The 17,126-nt window shown below is 47.1% G+C and overlaps 1 protein-coding gene across 5 annotated transcripts in view; it reads left to right on the plus strand.

Moving 5' to 3' along the window:
- Nucleotides 1-4,233: 4,233 nt before the first annotated feature.
- The window catches only part of DIP2 (disco-interacting protein 2), an 81,309-nt gene continuing 68,416 nt past the window's right edge, over nt 4,234-17,126 (plus strand). For 2 of the 5 annotated variants that reach the window (XM_033475277.2, XM_033475286.2), the window contains exons 1-2: nt 4,236-8,722; nt 9,924-10,981. In XM_033475277.2, coding sequence (XP_033331168.1) covers nt 7,812-8,722; nt 9,924-10,981 — 1,969 coding nt within the window. In that variant the 5' untranslated portion in view covers nt 4,236-7,811. Of the gene's footprint in view, nt 8,723-9,923; nt 10,982-17,126 lie in introns of all 5 variants that reach the window. The other 3 variants (XM_033475257.2, XM_076521839.1, XM_033475267.2) reach the window with 3 other exon arrangements.

Raw genomic sequence — 17,126 nt, forward strand, 5'->3', positions numbered from 1 at the left:
ATCTCGATCGAGCGTGGGTGTTTCAAGCTGTATTCGTGGAAAGGACAAACGCGAGTCTGTGGAAGCTGAGGGCATCTTGTATCGGAGGGAGCGAGAGGTCGGAGAGCACCGAGCAATCGACCCGTCAATTTCAATCTCTTTTTATATCGTAAAACGGGGATCGCTGCTGCGTGCCACGGCCGTGCCGCACCGCGTGCCACGTTACGATCGTCGATCGCGGTCTATGACGACAGTTTTTCGATTCAAACTGTGAAAGGAAAGTCGCTTTGTCGTGTAAAATATCGTCACGGAGAATCCTCCGTCGAAACGTGTTTTCATGTGCCTGCGATTACGTGGTATTCATGTATTAGAATAGTATGTAGTAGAATAGTAGACTGCGGATTTTTATGCGAAAGAAAAATTACTTGCATTAATCCTAACATGCTTAAGGGAGGATCCAAAAATATCTACAGAATGTTAAACACGTAGTTTTGTTCTGTCAATATTCTTTTTATACAAATTTGATATTTTATTTTTGCTGGTATATACTTAAATCTATTCTTCAACAGTATTGTATAAATAAATATACCTCGAACAGAAAAAAATAATATTTATAGCACTTCCTTTTACACGGATAGAAAGTGACGTTAATATATAATACCTTAACGTTTAATATAATACCTTAAGCATCACAGGGTTAATTATAGAATACAGGAGTCGTATAAAAATGTATTCCTTCTTTCGATGGTTTCTCAACGTACAACAATAATATAAGAATATGTAAAAATCCTTTCAATGTCTTCTTCTAATGTCTTCGCAGTTTCGCATGTCATCTAACCACGTCTGCTATGAATGCATAAAATCCGCAGACTACTTGTCATCGTATACTTTTATGCGGAACGAAATTTTTTTTCAACATCTTTTTCACAGCGTTTGCAATTGATCGAAGTCTCGTTGACGTAACTCACGGTCCGGATGTTTGCTTGATTTTCTGTATTATGCAACAGGGAAAAAGTCGTTCACGTGCTTCTGACGTTGACTGTTCGACCGTCGTGTTCACATACCTCGAGTCCATGAAATGCTTGAATTTAGAGAACGTTTCTTTTGCTTGACGAACGTAAAGTGTAGAAGTAATGGCGATAGAAATATTGAGTTGGGAAATAAGTTCGTAGCGTTTTTATATTTTATTTTATTTTACAACGATTTCTTGCTGTTCGACAAAGTGTATAATATTCATTCGATAGAGCTCTTTCTGCTCTACAAAACTGTGCTAATCGTCTTTTCGGGGTAATTTAATTTTTTATTACTTTTGAGGCTTAGAAATGGAATATCCAGGAGGTAAAAAGCAACGTTTTCGACACCGTCTCTTCTTCGCTTTTTATCGAGGCCAAAAAACTGCTAGAACAGCCCGGGACATTTGCAACGGACACGGAGAATAGGCGAGTCTACAGCACGGAAATGGTTTGCGAAGTTCAAAAATGGCGATTTTGACGTCGACGACAGGCCCCGCAACGGAAGACCTTCTGAATACGAATTTAACCCAGGCTCTCAATTTTTCGGCAAATCCCATTGAATGAAGATGATTGAGAATCGTTTTATGATCGCAGTTCATTTTTTCGGCCAATTTACGACTTGTTTGGTGACCGTCCTCCTTCAAAAGTGCTTTGAGACGCTCTTCGTCGAATTCGGAAGGTCTTCCGCTGCGGGTCGTGTCGTCGACGTCAAAATCGCCATTTTTGAACTTCGCAAACCATTTCCATGTTGTAGATTCGCCTGTGACACCTTCTCCGAATACGTTGCAAATGTTTCGGGCTGCTTTGGCAGTTTTTTGGCCTCGATGAAAAGCAAAGAAGAGAAGGTGTCGAAAATGTTGCTTTTTACCTCCTGGATATTCCACTTCTAAGCCTCCAAAGTAATAAAAAATTAAATTACTCAAAAAGACGATTAGCACAGTTTTGTAGAGCAGAAAGAGCTCTATCGAATAAATATTATACACTTTGTCAAACAGCAAAGAAAAATAAAAATAAAATAAAAATAAAATAAAAGAAAATATAAAAACGCTACGAACTTATATTCCTCAACCCAATAAATAGATTGCTCGATGAAACACCTTTGTCCAAGTGGTTCGACCGCGTTCGAAGCTGTTCGAGGGATCGGCGGTCGTTGTTGCGACCTTCTGCCGGAGCTAGTCAAAATGAAATTGAACTCGTTGCTCGTTGATCCTTATTAATCCGCTAATTCTGCGAAGGTCAGAGCCCTCGTAAAAGGTGGTACACACAGGCAAGAGCGTGGTGTACAGCGTCGTATCGTGGTTTCGCGGAACCTTGTTGCAAACAGCTCGGCGTCTTCTTATATATCTATAGCCTCCGCGTGGTTGGCAATCGCCTGTAAACATTAAACGTTAACTCGGCATCGTTTCCTCACCTGTAACCAACAATAAGAGTTAAGCCTCGGTCAGTCCAATCGGATGTCTTAAGTGCGCGGTAAAACGTTAACGCGTACCTACCGCATAGCGCAGGTTATGCCCGTAAAAGCACGGGTTTATGCGTCCGTTCGACGGTCGTCTATCTACCAACACCGTACGAACGATTTAGAGGATTTAGAATCCATCGCGTACCACCGATACGCGCCCGATCGTGTCCATAAAATTCCCAAAAAAATCGAGAAGTGTTCGGCGGGAACGAACATGCATTCCTTGTCCGCGAGTACACGCGAGGGCGTCACACCCATCGCTAGAGGATTCTCCGTCCGATTCACGGATCTCCGCGAGAAGGCATGGCAAAGGCGAGGCAGGGCAACGCGCAAGGGAAGGCGATGCAAGCCAAGCCAAGCCAAGGCAAGGCAAGGCAAGGCCTCATGGGTGGAGGCAGCGTAGAGTGGTCTCGCGATCGACCACGACGAAGACGGAGACGCGGAGACGAAGACAGAGCGACGTATAACCGTGGTTCGAGAGCAAGTGGAGTCTCTTCGGCTCGCGGACAGAGTTGGGCAAATTTTACTCGAGCAACGAATAATTGATACATTCCTTCAGATTTATTCGCGGATAACGAGTAACGAATAATCGATACGTTCCTCCGGATTTATTCGTGGATAACGAGCAACGACTTCGTTCGAGGAAAAATCATTCGTTATTCACGAATAAGTCTGCAGCATCATTCGGAGAAAAATTATTCGTTATTCGGAGGAGCTAAACGATGAATAAACGCGACATCGGTAGGTGCCGGACTAAGATCTTGCGTCTCCGAAGACCGAGCCCCATGGGCGACTTTGTGGTTGTAATGTATTATGGCACGAGATCCGGGGGGGACTTGTGCGCATATTTTATTTACTTATTCTCTTAATCCTCGCCTGTCGGCTTTGGATGGTCCCCAGTTTACACGCTTCCTTATGTAACACCGAAAACTATAAACTGTAATTTATTGCACCATAATGAGACCTTCGAATTAGTTTTCTACAACTCGACTGTCCTTGCGCTATTTTTGACCAGCTCTCTTTGGTACAGGTTTCGACTTGTTCGAATAAAAAAACGTTACTCGTTATCTTCGAGTAACCTCGTTTATTCGCGCAGCATTTGTTCGAAGATCATCCGAGTAGAAATTCGTTCGAAAAATTGTTCGAATTGTTGTCGAACTAATGCTCGGCTCTGTACGCGGACAACCCGAACAAACCGAACCCGAAACCGAGAGACGGAGCGAGAGGAACAAGGGAGAGGGAGAGGGACGGTGTGGAGCAGTTAAGGGCAGCGGGAAAAGAGAAGAATCGGTGGAGGCGGTTGAGCAGAGTAGAAGTAGGGAGAAACGTGGAGATGCGAAGAAAGCGAGAGAGACTCGGCGCGCCTCGTGGCAGCGATAGAAGAGGACGCGGGAAAGGCTGGAGAGAACGTTCGGCGGAGAAGGGGGGAGCCGCGGAGCCGGGAGGAGGGAAACAGCGTGGAAGGGAAGGAGAATGGGATGCTGCGAGCGAAGCGGAGAGCCCTGGAGATCGTTGTGTGTGCAGGCGAGAGTGGACGGACGGCATACCACCACCATTCCCCGGCCCCTCTCCTCGAATCTCGAGCCGCGGTTCGCTCCGTCCTCGTCTCGCGGCGTGACTTTTATTCGCGGTACCCGCTTCTCGGGCCTCCGCCGCCTCTTCTCCCTCTCTCTTTCGCCTCCCCCTCTCGCCCCGTCTCTCGCCCGCTCGCCGTCCGTCTCGCTCCCTCTCCGCGGCTCGCTCGGCTCGGTCGGCGTGTTTGGTCGGGGTCCGTGGTGGTTCTCGTCTCGTGAGTCAGGGAGAGGTGCAGCGTCGAGAGCTCGCGAAATGCCAGTGATTCGACGCGACTTCAGCTACGCGCACTACGAGAGTTTTTCTCCTCGCGAGAGACGAGGGGACCGCCCGGCTGGCTGCTCGTCGCTGCTCGCTGCCACTGGCCGACCACGAGCTTCTCGCCAGCCGCTTGCCGTCTACCGTGTCTCGCTGCTCCCCCTGATCCTCCGACCAGCCTCGAAGGGTGGATTCGCGTCGCGACGACTCGCGACGGTTCGCGCCTCGTGCCTCGAGTACGCGCCGCGCCGACGACGCGACCCACCGCCACCGACTCGCCTCGCCTCGCCTCGCCTCGTAGCATAGCTTCTTCCCCCTGGTTCTCCCCTTCTGCCGAACTCCCAACCACCGAGGTGACGCTGTTTCAGTTTTACAACCAGTCTTTCGATTCGATTCGATTCGATTCGATCCTCTTTACAGACTGAACGTTTGTTGGTGGTGCTTCTTCTTGGTTCTTGTGCTCGACGCTCGCGATCAACCGGCGACTTCTATTTGAAAGAACGATCCGCGCGCCGGCCGATTCAGGTCGATCCGTAATGGAATGATACGGATTCGTGGTGGGCCGAGTGTCGCGAAGGATACGCCTTCTCCGCGCGCGCGCCGCGATCTTCCGAGAACTCGAAGACCTTGGAGTCGCGTGAGCGCGATCGAAGGGAAAGAGGTCCTGTTTGTTGTAACCAGTGCGACTCTCCCTCGACCGGGAATTACGCGAGATAGAGGGGTTTCCGTGGAACGCGGCAGGTAGGTGGAGAACCCGGCGAGAGCTCTCTTGGACCTGTGTTTCTGTGGAGCCGGACGGACCGCTGTGCTTCGCTTCGACAAGATCGAAACTGTTGTTTCGGTCGGTTTCGATCGCGGAACCTTCGAGAGACCACGGATATCACCGCGTCGTTCGCGTCGATCGTGTAAATTCATGGGAACACAAAACGCGACAGAACGTAGATTTACAACACTCGGTGTTGCTCCGACGTAATGCTGCTCGCGATGCGAGGTGAAATTATTCCAATATTTACCGTAATCCGCGATTGGAAAAATAACGAGTCACGCTTTGAAGAGAACGCAAGTTGTACTCTAGATCGTTATCTGTTGCACGCGTTGTAATAATAGCTGCAACGCCTGTTTATTCGTGTAAATTCATTCGCAACACCGTTTCTCTGGACGCGACTTTTGTCGCGAGAACAGCGTTGGTTCGACAACGATGCTGGGTTCTTTGCCCGGGTTGTAGTAAAGGTTCGCTGGAATCTGCGCGGGTGTTACGCGACTTGTGTCTTCGTCACCTTCGACCAGGAACGGAGCCGAGGCGACATCGAGCTTCCGTTGTTTACGCGACAAGTCGACGAAAACGTCGACTATAATTATGACAGAATATCATCCTCGATCTAAAGACGGTCCTGATTTTTCTACGCTTCTGTAACCGACTTGTTGTCTTTGACGAACGCGAATCGGTTCCGCGCAGCTGGTGTCTTGGTAAAACATAAGATTTGAAGTCGATTGAAATATCCGCGCTTCATTTGCGAACCGTCGTTTCCGTTGCCGGACTTCTCGCTCAAAGCTTCCGCTAGAAATTCGAAATTGTTTCTGGTTCCGGATGACGGAATCGTTGATCGTTAAAGACCCATCCCTTCATTATTACGGCGCCTGGAAGTTGTTCATTATCCTGATTAAAAACTCGTAAACGCGAGCGTATTCTTGAAATTAATTTGCCTCGCTTTGAATCCAAGTGATACGAAATCGTTTTATTCTGTACGGAGCGTCTTAAAAATGAAACTACTGCAAAATCGAAAAAAAGAAAATACAGAAACACGTAAATGCAATAGCGTTGATCTGTTCCGATAACGTTTAGTGACCTACCAGCGCTATAAAAAAACATAAAAATTGCATTATCACGGAGGAACCGGAAACTGAGAAAAATCCAGCGTAATTTTTCCCAAAAAGTGGCGGTGGATCGCGTTCACCCTAGCCCCCCCTCCCACCTCCGTCCTTCGAGCGGCGAGCGGTGTTGTGTGACGTGATTTCTTGCGATTCCAGTGACACCCTAGTGCCCTATAGGATTCGCGTGCACAGTTGAGACGGTAGTTGGGTGGTGCACGAGCAAGGAAATATTGCCGCGGCAGTGTGCGTCGCGTGAAAAATGAAAACGCGCAACCGTACGTAGCGGCGATTAATCCGTCGCGTTCCGATGATTTCGTGATGGTGCAACGTGCAACGTGTATCGTGCAACTTCGCGGCAGATTTTCGATCCGATGGTTTTGGTGTCGTGCCCGATAAGGAGAGTACGCGGACGGCGGCAGTGTTCCGGTTCCCGGGAGTTTCGAACAAGTTTCGCGTTGTTCCGCGGTGTTCCGCGCCGGCTCGAAATAATAAATACAACAACGCCGGCATTCAACGGCGGCGGGACAAGGGGAGGGTGAAATCGGTGTCGTAATCGTTCGAGGGCGGAGAAAGTATCGTCCAAGATCTTCTCAGCGATCACGAGATAGTTTCGTAGGAGGCGCGTGCACGGGGAGAACGGTATCGCGCGCTGCTCTTCGAGAAAGTTGACTGCAGCCGGTCCGTTGGAACGACCACAACAAACGCTCGTCGATTCTTCTGGTCTTCGAGAACCTCCGAAAATATCCTGCAGCTCGAAACGAGAACGCGGGACCAGGATCTGGACATCCTGGACTCGAATTAAAGCCAGATCTACGCCGGTGTCCATTGAACAGCGATACCAGGGCACGCGGAAACAAGGCGTATTCCACGCCTAAGCGGCTGCAACGTCGTCGCCGGTTGAGCTGGTCACGACGTAATATTATTTTCCATGCAGCGTCGTTGCGAGCACACCGGCACGAGCATAAGCGCGAGCATAAGCGCGAGCGTCAGCGTCAGCATTTGAGTGCCGAATCGCTTTTTGCCGAAGGAATATCCCGGTCGGTCGCAGGACAGGGACAAGGGAGGAGAAGGGCGATGAGGAGAATGGAGGAGGGACGACGCGGACGCGGCTACGGCTACGGCACGTCGAAAAAGGAAAGCCACGGTGATTCGCGACTCGAAGGCCTCGGTGTTGCACCTTAAGATCTCAGAAACGCGCAAGCGTGCTCGCTCGCCGAGATCGAGAGCCCCCGAGGAAAGGAACGACCGCCGATATACCGATGGATCGGAGGGAGACGGAGCTCGGAGAGCCAATGCGGAGAGCGAGCTAGGCAGATCTCTCTCCTTGGAAGGACTTTTCGATCGAGGTGGACGCGCGTGGCTTGTTCGAAGGGCTTTGGAGAATCGGTTCTCGATCCTCGAGGAATCCTCGAGGAAATATCTTAAACCGATAGTTTTTTTTTTACGTAGAGCTAAACGGGAACGGGGATCTCCGATAGAACGATGATATCCTCTAGACCACCGAAAAACCGAGAGTGATTCTTTTTGGAAAGAAGGTGAGAAGAAGAGCGAGACCATCTTCTATTCGAGGGGAAAAAAGCCTCGGCGACGCGTGGAACGGTAAAAGGAATGCTCGAAAATGCGAGAGAAACTCGTTCGGTGAACGCAGGGCCAAACCCATGAGGCCGCTGTCCTTCGAGAACTTGAGGAGGCTCGTCGGCCGCAAGAAGGACCGTAACGAGCCGTCCTTCAAGCGCAGCGAGTCCTTCAAGCGGATATCGATCAGGAAGAGTTATTTGGACCGCGGCAAGCGACGGAACAAGCTTCAGAAGAGCGTGGAGCCGGCGGTTCCGCCTGCGATCGACGCGAACTCGAAGGAGAAACCGTTGTGCAAGGGCACAATCGTCAAGGAGGAGATCATCGAGAAGGAGCCGAGGAGCATCGTGATCAGAGACGACGCGATCAAGGAGCAGAAATCGAAGAAGCTGCAGGATGACACGCTGAGCCGCGAGTCGATCAGCTACGACGAGTGGTTGCAGGGTGTCGGCTCGTCTTCGAAGGAGAAACTAACGGAGGATTTGCAGCAGAACAAGCAGCACCCGGCGCAAAGGAAGAACAAACTCTGCGGCAAGGTTCGGAAGCCGAGCGAGGCCGCCGATCACGTGGCCGAGGACCTCAAGGTCCTCGAACTGGAGGCGTCGCCCGTGCTGTCCTCGAAACCGAACTGCTGGAGCTGCCCGCTCCGAGGTTCCACCGAGAAGATCGAGGAGCAGATCAAAGCCGAGCAGGAGATTCTGCAGACGCAGGAGCAGCACCCCGTCGAAGGACCTCCCAGCGTCAGTATCAGTCTGGGCAGGATCTGGAGGGACGCGGTTCCGGTTTCGGTCTCGGCCTCGAACCCGGTCCCGTACGCTTCCTCGGGACCCTCGGTTCACCGTTCGCTGGACAGCGCTCTCAAGGAGAGGAAACCTCAGCCCACGGTCGCCAGGACCGTCTCCGCGCCGGAGAAAACCTCGGCCAGCAAGGACTCCTCGTCCGCGTTCGGCTTCTCTCTCAGGATCGCCAAGCTGGCCGGCTTTCGTGCAGCTAGGTTACTATCCGTCCATTTTTTTTAAGGGGCTATTCTAGTGTGAACTGCGTTTCGTTTAAGATTTCATTTTTGGACCTTTCTTTTTACGAACGAACTGCAATCGGACGTCGTAGCTGTTCGAAGAGAAATTTTGAAAGTTACCGCATAGGTATTGATTAGAATTTCTCTTTGCTAGGATAACTATTATTAATGAAAGAAATTTAATTCGATTACGGTGACCGGAATTTGTTTCGATTTTTAGTATGCATTACATTTAGTATAGATGATCGATAACCTGAATTCATCTCGGTTGTTCGTAATTATTATCGACGAAAAATAATTTGTTTGGTTAACGATAACCGATATTGACGTCGAAAATTTTTCTGAATGATCAGCCATCGTCAACTCTATTAACTATTAATTATAATTAACGATAATTAACGATATAATTATTATATTATAATTATATATAATTATATTATTAATTATATATAGTAATATTTATATATATATATATTATAATTATATATAATTATGTTATTAATTATATATATTAATATTTATATATATTATAATTATTACATTATAATTAACGATAATTAACATTTGTTTATCAACAAAATAAACTTAACATTGATCTAAATTTCACTTTAGAACGGGTTACAGTCATAAGCATACTGAACGCGTACCTAAAATTTGCTGGCAATTCATTGACTAGTTTTCGAGACGTCGTAGTCACCATTTTGCAGAACATTGTTCCGCGAGAAACGCGTTCAAACTTTTGCACACCGATACAAGAATATAAAGAAAATTCGATTGTTTCAAAGGTTCACACTAGAATGTCGTCTTAACAGTTGCTCGTCGACGATGAAGTTGATTCTGTGGGCCGAATCGAGTCGAGTCGAGTCGCTTTACAGCGGCCGAGAGTAGCAGTTGTCAAGGGAAAGGGTAATAGCCGTCTGATCGAATGGGAAATTCAGGAATGCGAGCGTGAGCGTGTGTGCGCGCGCGCTGTTGTCGGTGTACGTGTACGCAGTACTTGCGCCACGATCTTTGGTGGATTTCTGTTGCGGACCGCGAGAGACGTTGAATTTCCAATTCGATCAAATACACTGTTTCGCGATCGTTCGAAAGTAAACTCGGGGCCGGCAGAGTCGTCGATTCTTCGTCGATCGGCTGATTTAACGGGGAAGCAATTTCGAATGTGTCGCGTGGCCTACAGGGGCACGAGGAACGGCTTGTTCAACCGGCGGGCGCAGAAACCGGCGCCGAGCGTCAGCACCGACGGCTATTTCAAGAGAACGAACGCGTCGAGGCGGTCCAGTTCTCGGCGCAAGGGTAAGCGGACCTCGCAGAGGACGAAGAAGAAGCCGACGCATCAACAGCAGAAACAGCTGCAGCAGCAGCAACAACTGCAGCAGCAACAGACGGATCAGCAACTGCAACAAGCGCCGCGATCGATCGCGCGCGATCACAGTCCGGTGTGGTTCGTTCCGCCGGAGAGGAGACGTTCGCGACGTCAGCGTCGAGTTTGGCGGGAGATCAGGTACCTTCCGGATGCCGAAGACTCGGTGGCCGAGCGAATCGACGATTGGTCGTCGAATCTATCCGACGACCAGTTCGACGACCTGAAGCTGCTGCTGTCCGGAGACTTTAACGACAAACGGGACGAAGGGGCGCTGAACTCGTTGATCTCGTCCTCGCTGGGCTCGTTCTCGGCTACGTCCTCGTCGTCGTTGGGCACGGTGACGGCCACGATCGCGTCCTGTCCGGCGTCGTGCACCGCGCCGCCCAAGATCAGCGACTTCAACGAGGACAAGCTGTTTTCGGAGGAGCTGCGCACCAGAGGTCTGCTGACCCGTCGAACCACCTGGCAGCCAGCGACGTCGAACTTCTTCGCCAGCAACCAATTCCTCAGTTTTCTGTCCAAAGGGCAGAGCAATCTTATCGGCAAAGAGAAGTCGAGGACCGAGGCGAGTTACTACAGGTGTCTCTCGTCGACCGACACCGATACCGACGCGGACGCCGATACCAATACCAACACCGACACCAACACAGACACCGACACGGACACCGACACCGAGTTGGAGGGCGAGCCTGGCTGCCGGGTCGGCCTTGAACGACGGAAGAGCTCGCACCCCGCTCAGAGACAGCACCAGCTGAAGAGACAAAGGTCGGGGCTCAGGCGGAGGCCTCTCAGAAGAAAGTCCCAGCTGAGGAAGGCTTCCGGCCAGCCTGTCTTCCTCGTAAGGAAATGCTCGTCCTTGAGGAAGAGACCTAGTAAGGGTCGATGCACAAATAAGTAGATAATAGTCCTCGGTGTATCCTCGATTCGAAGCACGCGCTCTACCGAACCTTGAGAAACGCGTATAATACCGCAAAGCAATAAGGAGTTGACATTGAAAAAATCGTAAAAATTCGCTGGCCTATAGAGCAGAAGTTACTCGGAGCTGCGTGGTCGGTAATTAAGCTTTTATCGAGACTCTTGAATCAGTTGCGCAAGCCATCCCCGCCTATCCAGTTGCCCGCGACTGTTCGTTCAGGCGTGGTTACCAGCACGTACACTGTGCCCCAGTTTTTTTTTTTATTATTCGTGTAACTTTACCAGCATATTCTGCAAGTAATAATAAGAGAAACGTGTTGTATGAACGTGGATTTTTAAATGCTTTTTTTTGTTTAAAGTTGCGATGAAAATACGGAATGATAACGGACTGCTCTCTCGATCGATATCTTTTGTTGCAACTCCATGCTCCAAAATGTCGTTGTTACGGATGCACAACTTATGTCCACGGAAAAATTGATTCTACTGCATTATTAACTTGTTCATTGTGAACGCTAGCGTTTATGGAAACACACGAAATACGTGGATAACGGTAATGCGATCGCATGATGTGTCGACGAAACACTTGTTCGTTATCAATTTGTATTTTTATTATCCGTTCTTAATAGAGCATTTAATCTTTTAGGCACGACGCGCCACTATAGTGGCTTTCGCGAACGTCATCTTTCAGAACGACACGCCACTATAGTGGCTTTCGCGGATGTCATCTTTCAGAACGACACGCCACTATATGTCGTCTTTCTGGACGATGCGCCACTATAGTGGCTTGCTCTAGTAGCTCACTTGCTCATCGTTTGAACCAAATAATCGTCTTCATGTGCTTTGTTTCACACTTCTTTTGTCTTCACATCGATTTACAACAGTCTACAGGGTGTCCCAAAAATTTCTCGCAATCCGGAAATAGCGGGTTCCTCGGATCATTTGAAGCAATTTCTTCCTTTACAAAAATTTTCTCCGTGGCACCGTTAACGAGTTATTAACGAAAAACAGTGACCAATAAGAATCGAGTACGGCTGACGTCAGGCGGCCCAGCCAACCAGCGCACGAAGCCCAGTTCCGCTCATTGGCTGAGCTGGGATTCGACCGCTGGCGCCGTTGGCTCGGCCGCCTCGCGTCAGTTGAGCTGGGATTCGACCGCCTCGACCCTGCTGGCGCCGTCGGCTCGGTCGCCTCGCGCCAGCTGAACTCGCCTCTCATTGGTCACTGTTTTTCGTTCATAACTCGGTAACGGTGCCTCGGAGAAAATTTTTGAAAAGGAAAAAATTGCTTCAAATGATCCAAGGAACCCGCCACTTTCGGATTGCGAGACATTTTTAGGACACCCTGTATATACAGTATCAGTCTCTGTACAGTACACATCAGACGCTGCCGTCCAGAGAAATAGCCTCGCGCAGAATTCAGCCGTACCTAAAAGGTTAAGAATAAATATTCATATAACATTTTTCTTATTTTTATTTGTAGAATATGCTGGCAAATTTTTTTTGGAAAAGAGCTGTACAGAGTGTACCAAAATTATGGTACTTCCGGGAAATAAGGAACTCCCGAGGTTATTCGAAGTAACTTTTTCCTCGGCGAAAATGCAATCCGCGGCTTTGTTTACGAGTTGTTAAGGAAGAATACACTGATCAATGAGAGTCAATGAGACTCATTGGCTTGGCCGCCTCGCGGTAGCTGATCTCGCCTCTCATTGGTCACTGTTTTTCGTTAATAACTCGTAAACGAAACGGCGGATTGCGTTTGCGCTAAGGAAAAAGTTACTTTAAATGATCTCAGAAACCCCTAATTTCCCGGTAATATCATGATTTTGGGACGCGAACGATTACCCGACAGCCCGTCAGACATCTCCGAGCAAAATCCACCTAGATACACGATAGTCCGCTTCTGTCTCTGCTTCATTCGGCTACGGGCGACCAATGATCGACGTTAATTACGCAACGTGCCGATTTACCCGATTTGGCTCGGTCACTGTTTTTGCCTCAGTGAACTCGATTCTATGGCACGCAGCGTCGCGCACCATCAATTCTTGTTTCCCGCCGAAGTTCGATACTGTTAGCGCACCATACCAGCGCGACAACGATCTCTTGTGACTCTGGAATTTAAGGTTGTTAAAGAGTCGCACCGCGTGGCTTCGTTCTCGCGATTTTTCTATCGAGGTGATGAATCGGTCACCTGTTACAGCGATCTTGTTACCTGCCCGGTAACTGCAGATCGATGGTGATCGATCGCAAAAGGTTGCAATTGTTACTCTGCTGGAATTCGTGAATTCTTGTGGCGTCGCTGCTTTTATTTATCAATTATTTTAGGCACACTTTTAACCCCTTGCACTATAACGAGTCAGACTTTATGATATTGTTGTTCATTTCTTTTAAACCAAAACGAAATTTGATTTCGTGATGATGTAAATGATTAAAATATAGGAACGAAAGTAAATGGAGACGTACAAGAAACAAAAATTGTCTCGTTCTATGGTGGAAATTATCACCGAACCTATCGAGCCGGTCAAAATGGCCGGTTCCATATATTTTTCTTCTAAAGTTGCTGAAATTATATAGACTCTTTCATAGAAAATGAGCGAATTTTGATAACACAAACGTATATTGTATTAAAAATAGCGAATGGTCTGAATACATTCATTCCTTTCGTCGTTATAAAGCAATACGCGTCAGTTGCTTTTTTAGGACTAGTTATTAACCCGTTGACATACCATTTCCTCCGCAGTTACTGCAATTAGAAATTTTTCGATCGCAATAATTTTTTAGAAGGGAAAGAAAATTGATGCTTATCGTGTGTGTGCCTAAATTTATTTGAATGCTTAAATATTGATGACGAGAGATTAGAATCTTATTACAATTTTATAGAACAAAATAACATCTATACTCAATAAGTTATTGCTAGAAATTTTCACGACGAGTCGGACTCATCGAAGTACGGCAAGGGGTTTATACTAAATTTACCTTGCCGGCCAAAATGACCGGTGCCACGTTTTTTTTATTCTAAAAGCGATGAAACTTTCACACAAAATAATCAAATGAATTTATTAGTTCAAGCAAACGTTGTAATAAAAAGAACGAAAAGTCTAAGTGGATTCAGTCTCGTTTTCCTTATAAAGCAACACACATTTTTACCTTTAATGAACTAGTGACTCCTAATGAGATCGTAGTATTAACCCTCCTAACGTCGAACAACGATATATCGTTGACGACTATACTTGAGAAAATGATTAGTTTTCTTAATATTTACAATAAATAACAGTTATAGTTCTTACTTTATGTTCCTTTTTTAATTTTGTAATTATCAGATTTTACGAAATTCGTGTACATTTCTTTCCGAAACTTCGTCAAACTATTGGGTTGGCAACTAAGTAATTGCCGATTTGTTCAATGAAATAAAAAATTTTTTTTACTTGGAACGAAGTTTAATCTGTAATGTATTTTCCATTTTGTTCGATGACCTTTTGCCATCTCTCCGACAACTTGAAAATTCCACGCTCGTAGAAAGTCTGATTCTTTTCGGCCAAAAACTGAGTTAAGTGAGATTTTACAGCGTCATCAGCATTGAAAGTTTTACCACGAAGGGAGTTGTCCAGGGATCGAAATAAGTGGTAATCCGATGACGCGAGATCAGGGCTATATGGTGGGTGTAACATCGATTCCCAACCAATATTCATCAATTTTTGCCGAGTGGACAAAGACGTGTGCGGCCTAGCATTGTCCTGCTGGAAAATTGCACCTTTACGATTGGCCAATTCTGGTCGCTTTTCCTTGACCGCTGCACTCAATTTGTCCAGTTGCTAACATTCACGGATAATAAAAAATAACATAATAATAATAATTTTATAATATAGCATTTACGGATATCATAAAAATGAGAGTGAGAGACATCTATAACTGAAATCGGCAATTACTTAGTTGCCAACCCAATACGTCAACCAGATTTGGTATTTTTTGCTCTGAGCGCACCCAACTCTTTCAGTCGGTACTAAAAGGGTTAAGGACGAAGAGTGCGGAATCGACACGGAATTGTGAAAGAAATCGTAGCGCGAGGGGTTAACGTTACGTCTCGCGACGATCTGTCGTGTGCCAACGACTTCGTTGTTGATACGGTGTTCGACCGCGATGATAACTGGAAAATGTGAAACCCAGAGAGGGGTTTGTATCCGGGTCTATCTCGATGTCAATGTCCTAGCTGCCGGTTAACTGGGAAAGGTGTATTCGCTGCAGGGTAGAGCAGGGCAGCTTGTGCTCGATTCGCGCACAGGCGCAGGATTCGCGCGTTTGCGCACATCCCCAGCGGAGGAATTCTTCGCCCGACCATAAACTCGACCGTGCACGAACAAGCTACGCTTTCGGAACCAGCAAGTTCAAGATTCTCGGATCGATTGCCGAATTTCATTGTTCGGCAGAATTTGTTCTACCGAGCGACAACTTCGGAAATTGTCTCCCTAATTGACGCGCAGATTGCACACAAAAATGGACGATTTGGGAAGAGGAGGTACCATTATTCGAGCCTTGCAACTCGTTTTCATGGTTATTTTGCCAACAATTATAAGAACGAGCTACAGGGCTCGAATAATCGTATCTCCTTTTCCAAAATTGTCCATTTTTGTGGACAATCTGAGCGTCAACTAGGGAGACATTACTGTATTCTTTTAAAATACATACTTCTCTTCCCAATACAGTTCGTATTCTCTTTCTTCGCACGCAACTTGGTTAAATAGCATTCGGACACTTTTTCAAACGATACAATTTCTCTAAGACTGGACTAAATTACTTGAATTTTTTGGAGATGTCAGAGGCACTAGTTTACCGTACAACGACTAAAATACTTTTTTCTTTTTAATTTTGCTATTACTTGTAAGGGGAACATTCAATATAAAACACAGATGTCAACTGTTCCATAAATTGGGACAACGAAGAAATTGAAGTACACGATATGGAACAGTATCTTCTTGCTTAGAATGCACATTTTCTTTCAACATTTTTGTTCACAGTTGATTGTTACATAATAGTATTTGTGTGAGAGAATTAACAGAGGAGATTGTTCAAAAATAGAATGCGTAGCATTTTTACATTCCTTTTCATATGCTCTATCTTTTTTTTATTGAATTGTTTGCGCGCTATTGTTTTAAGAAGGGTTTACGAACGGAGCTGTCTTTCATGACAGTCATTTGTACACTTATACCGAACTATTGGAAGAAAAAAAAAAGAAAAAGCCTGGTATCCAAATATTCGTTCAAACGGATATCTTCGTAACAGGGCTGCGCAAGACAATCGCGTACGCACTCGCGGATCGCGTAAAACCGTACGGGCTGTTCAAACGAATCCAGCGATAATGCCTTGTGGCCCAGTTCCGTTCTGTACCGGTGCTCGCACCTGGAAAAATCGTGTCTCGGCCGTTAGCCGATCGATCCTGGGCATTTTCTCGAGTTACGAGGCGTGACGCCGCCGCGTTGCGCCGTTCCATGCCGGCCCGGCCCGGCCCGGCCCGACATAGCCCGACTCGTTTCGCGTCAACCAAGACACGTGGGCAACCAGCTCGTTCGCTCCGCGGCCCAGAGAAAATTTACAATAGCTTCGAAGCCGATAGAATTTCACGAACGAGAAACCCGTTCGTTTCTTAGCCGCGAAATAACGAGCCAAGTTCCTTGCAGCTACGGGCGCGAGATAAAATTCCTCGTTACCGAGGAATTGCTAATCTTTATAGTAGATGGATCAGATTTTTCGCGAACGGTACTCCTGACAGACAGGATTAACCTTTCGCTGCTTCGTAATTACATCGCGCATGTTTACGCAATTGTTTATTAATTCGCGTTCGATGTGCAGAATTTAAAACGCTTGGTAGATACGAATTACATAGTTGATTTCGTCCGTTCGCTTTGATCCTCCAGCTTGAAAATAAAATCAACAACCGCGCTAACGGTGATTCGACGACGTGCTCCGGGTATTGGAATTTCGAGTATTCCAAAGTTAATTAGTGCCTAGGCTATTGCAACGTTGGAAGCGGTGCGGTTTGGATTCCAATCTGCGGAACCAGTTTTTGGTCGAATCATTGGAACCGACTCGGTTCGGACGATATTAATTGTAA

This window comes from Megalopta genalis, chromosome 1 (genome assembly GCF_051020955.1).
Source record: "Megalopta genalis isolate 19385.01 chromosome 1, iyMegGena1_principal, whole genome shotgun sequence".
NCBI lineage: Eukaryota > Metazoa > Arthropoda > Insecta > Hymenoptera > Halictidae > Megalopta > Megalopta genalis.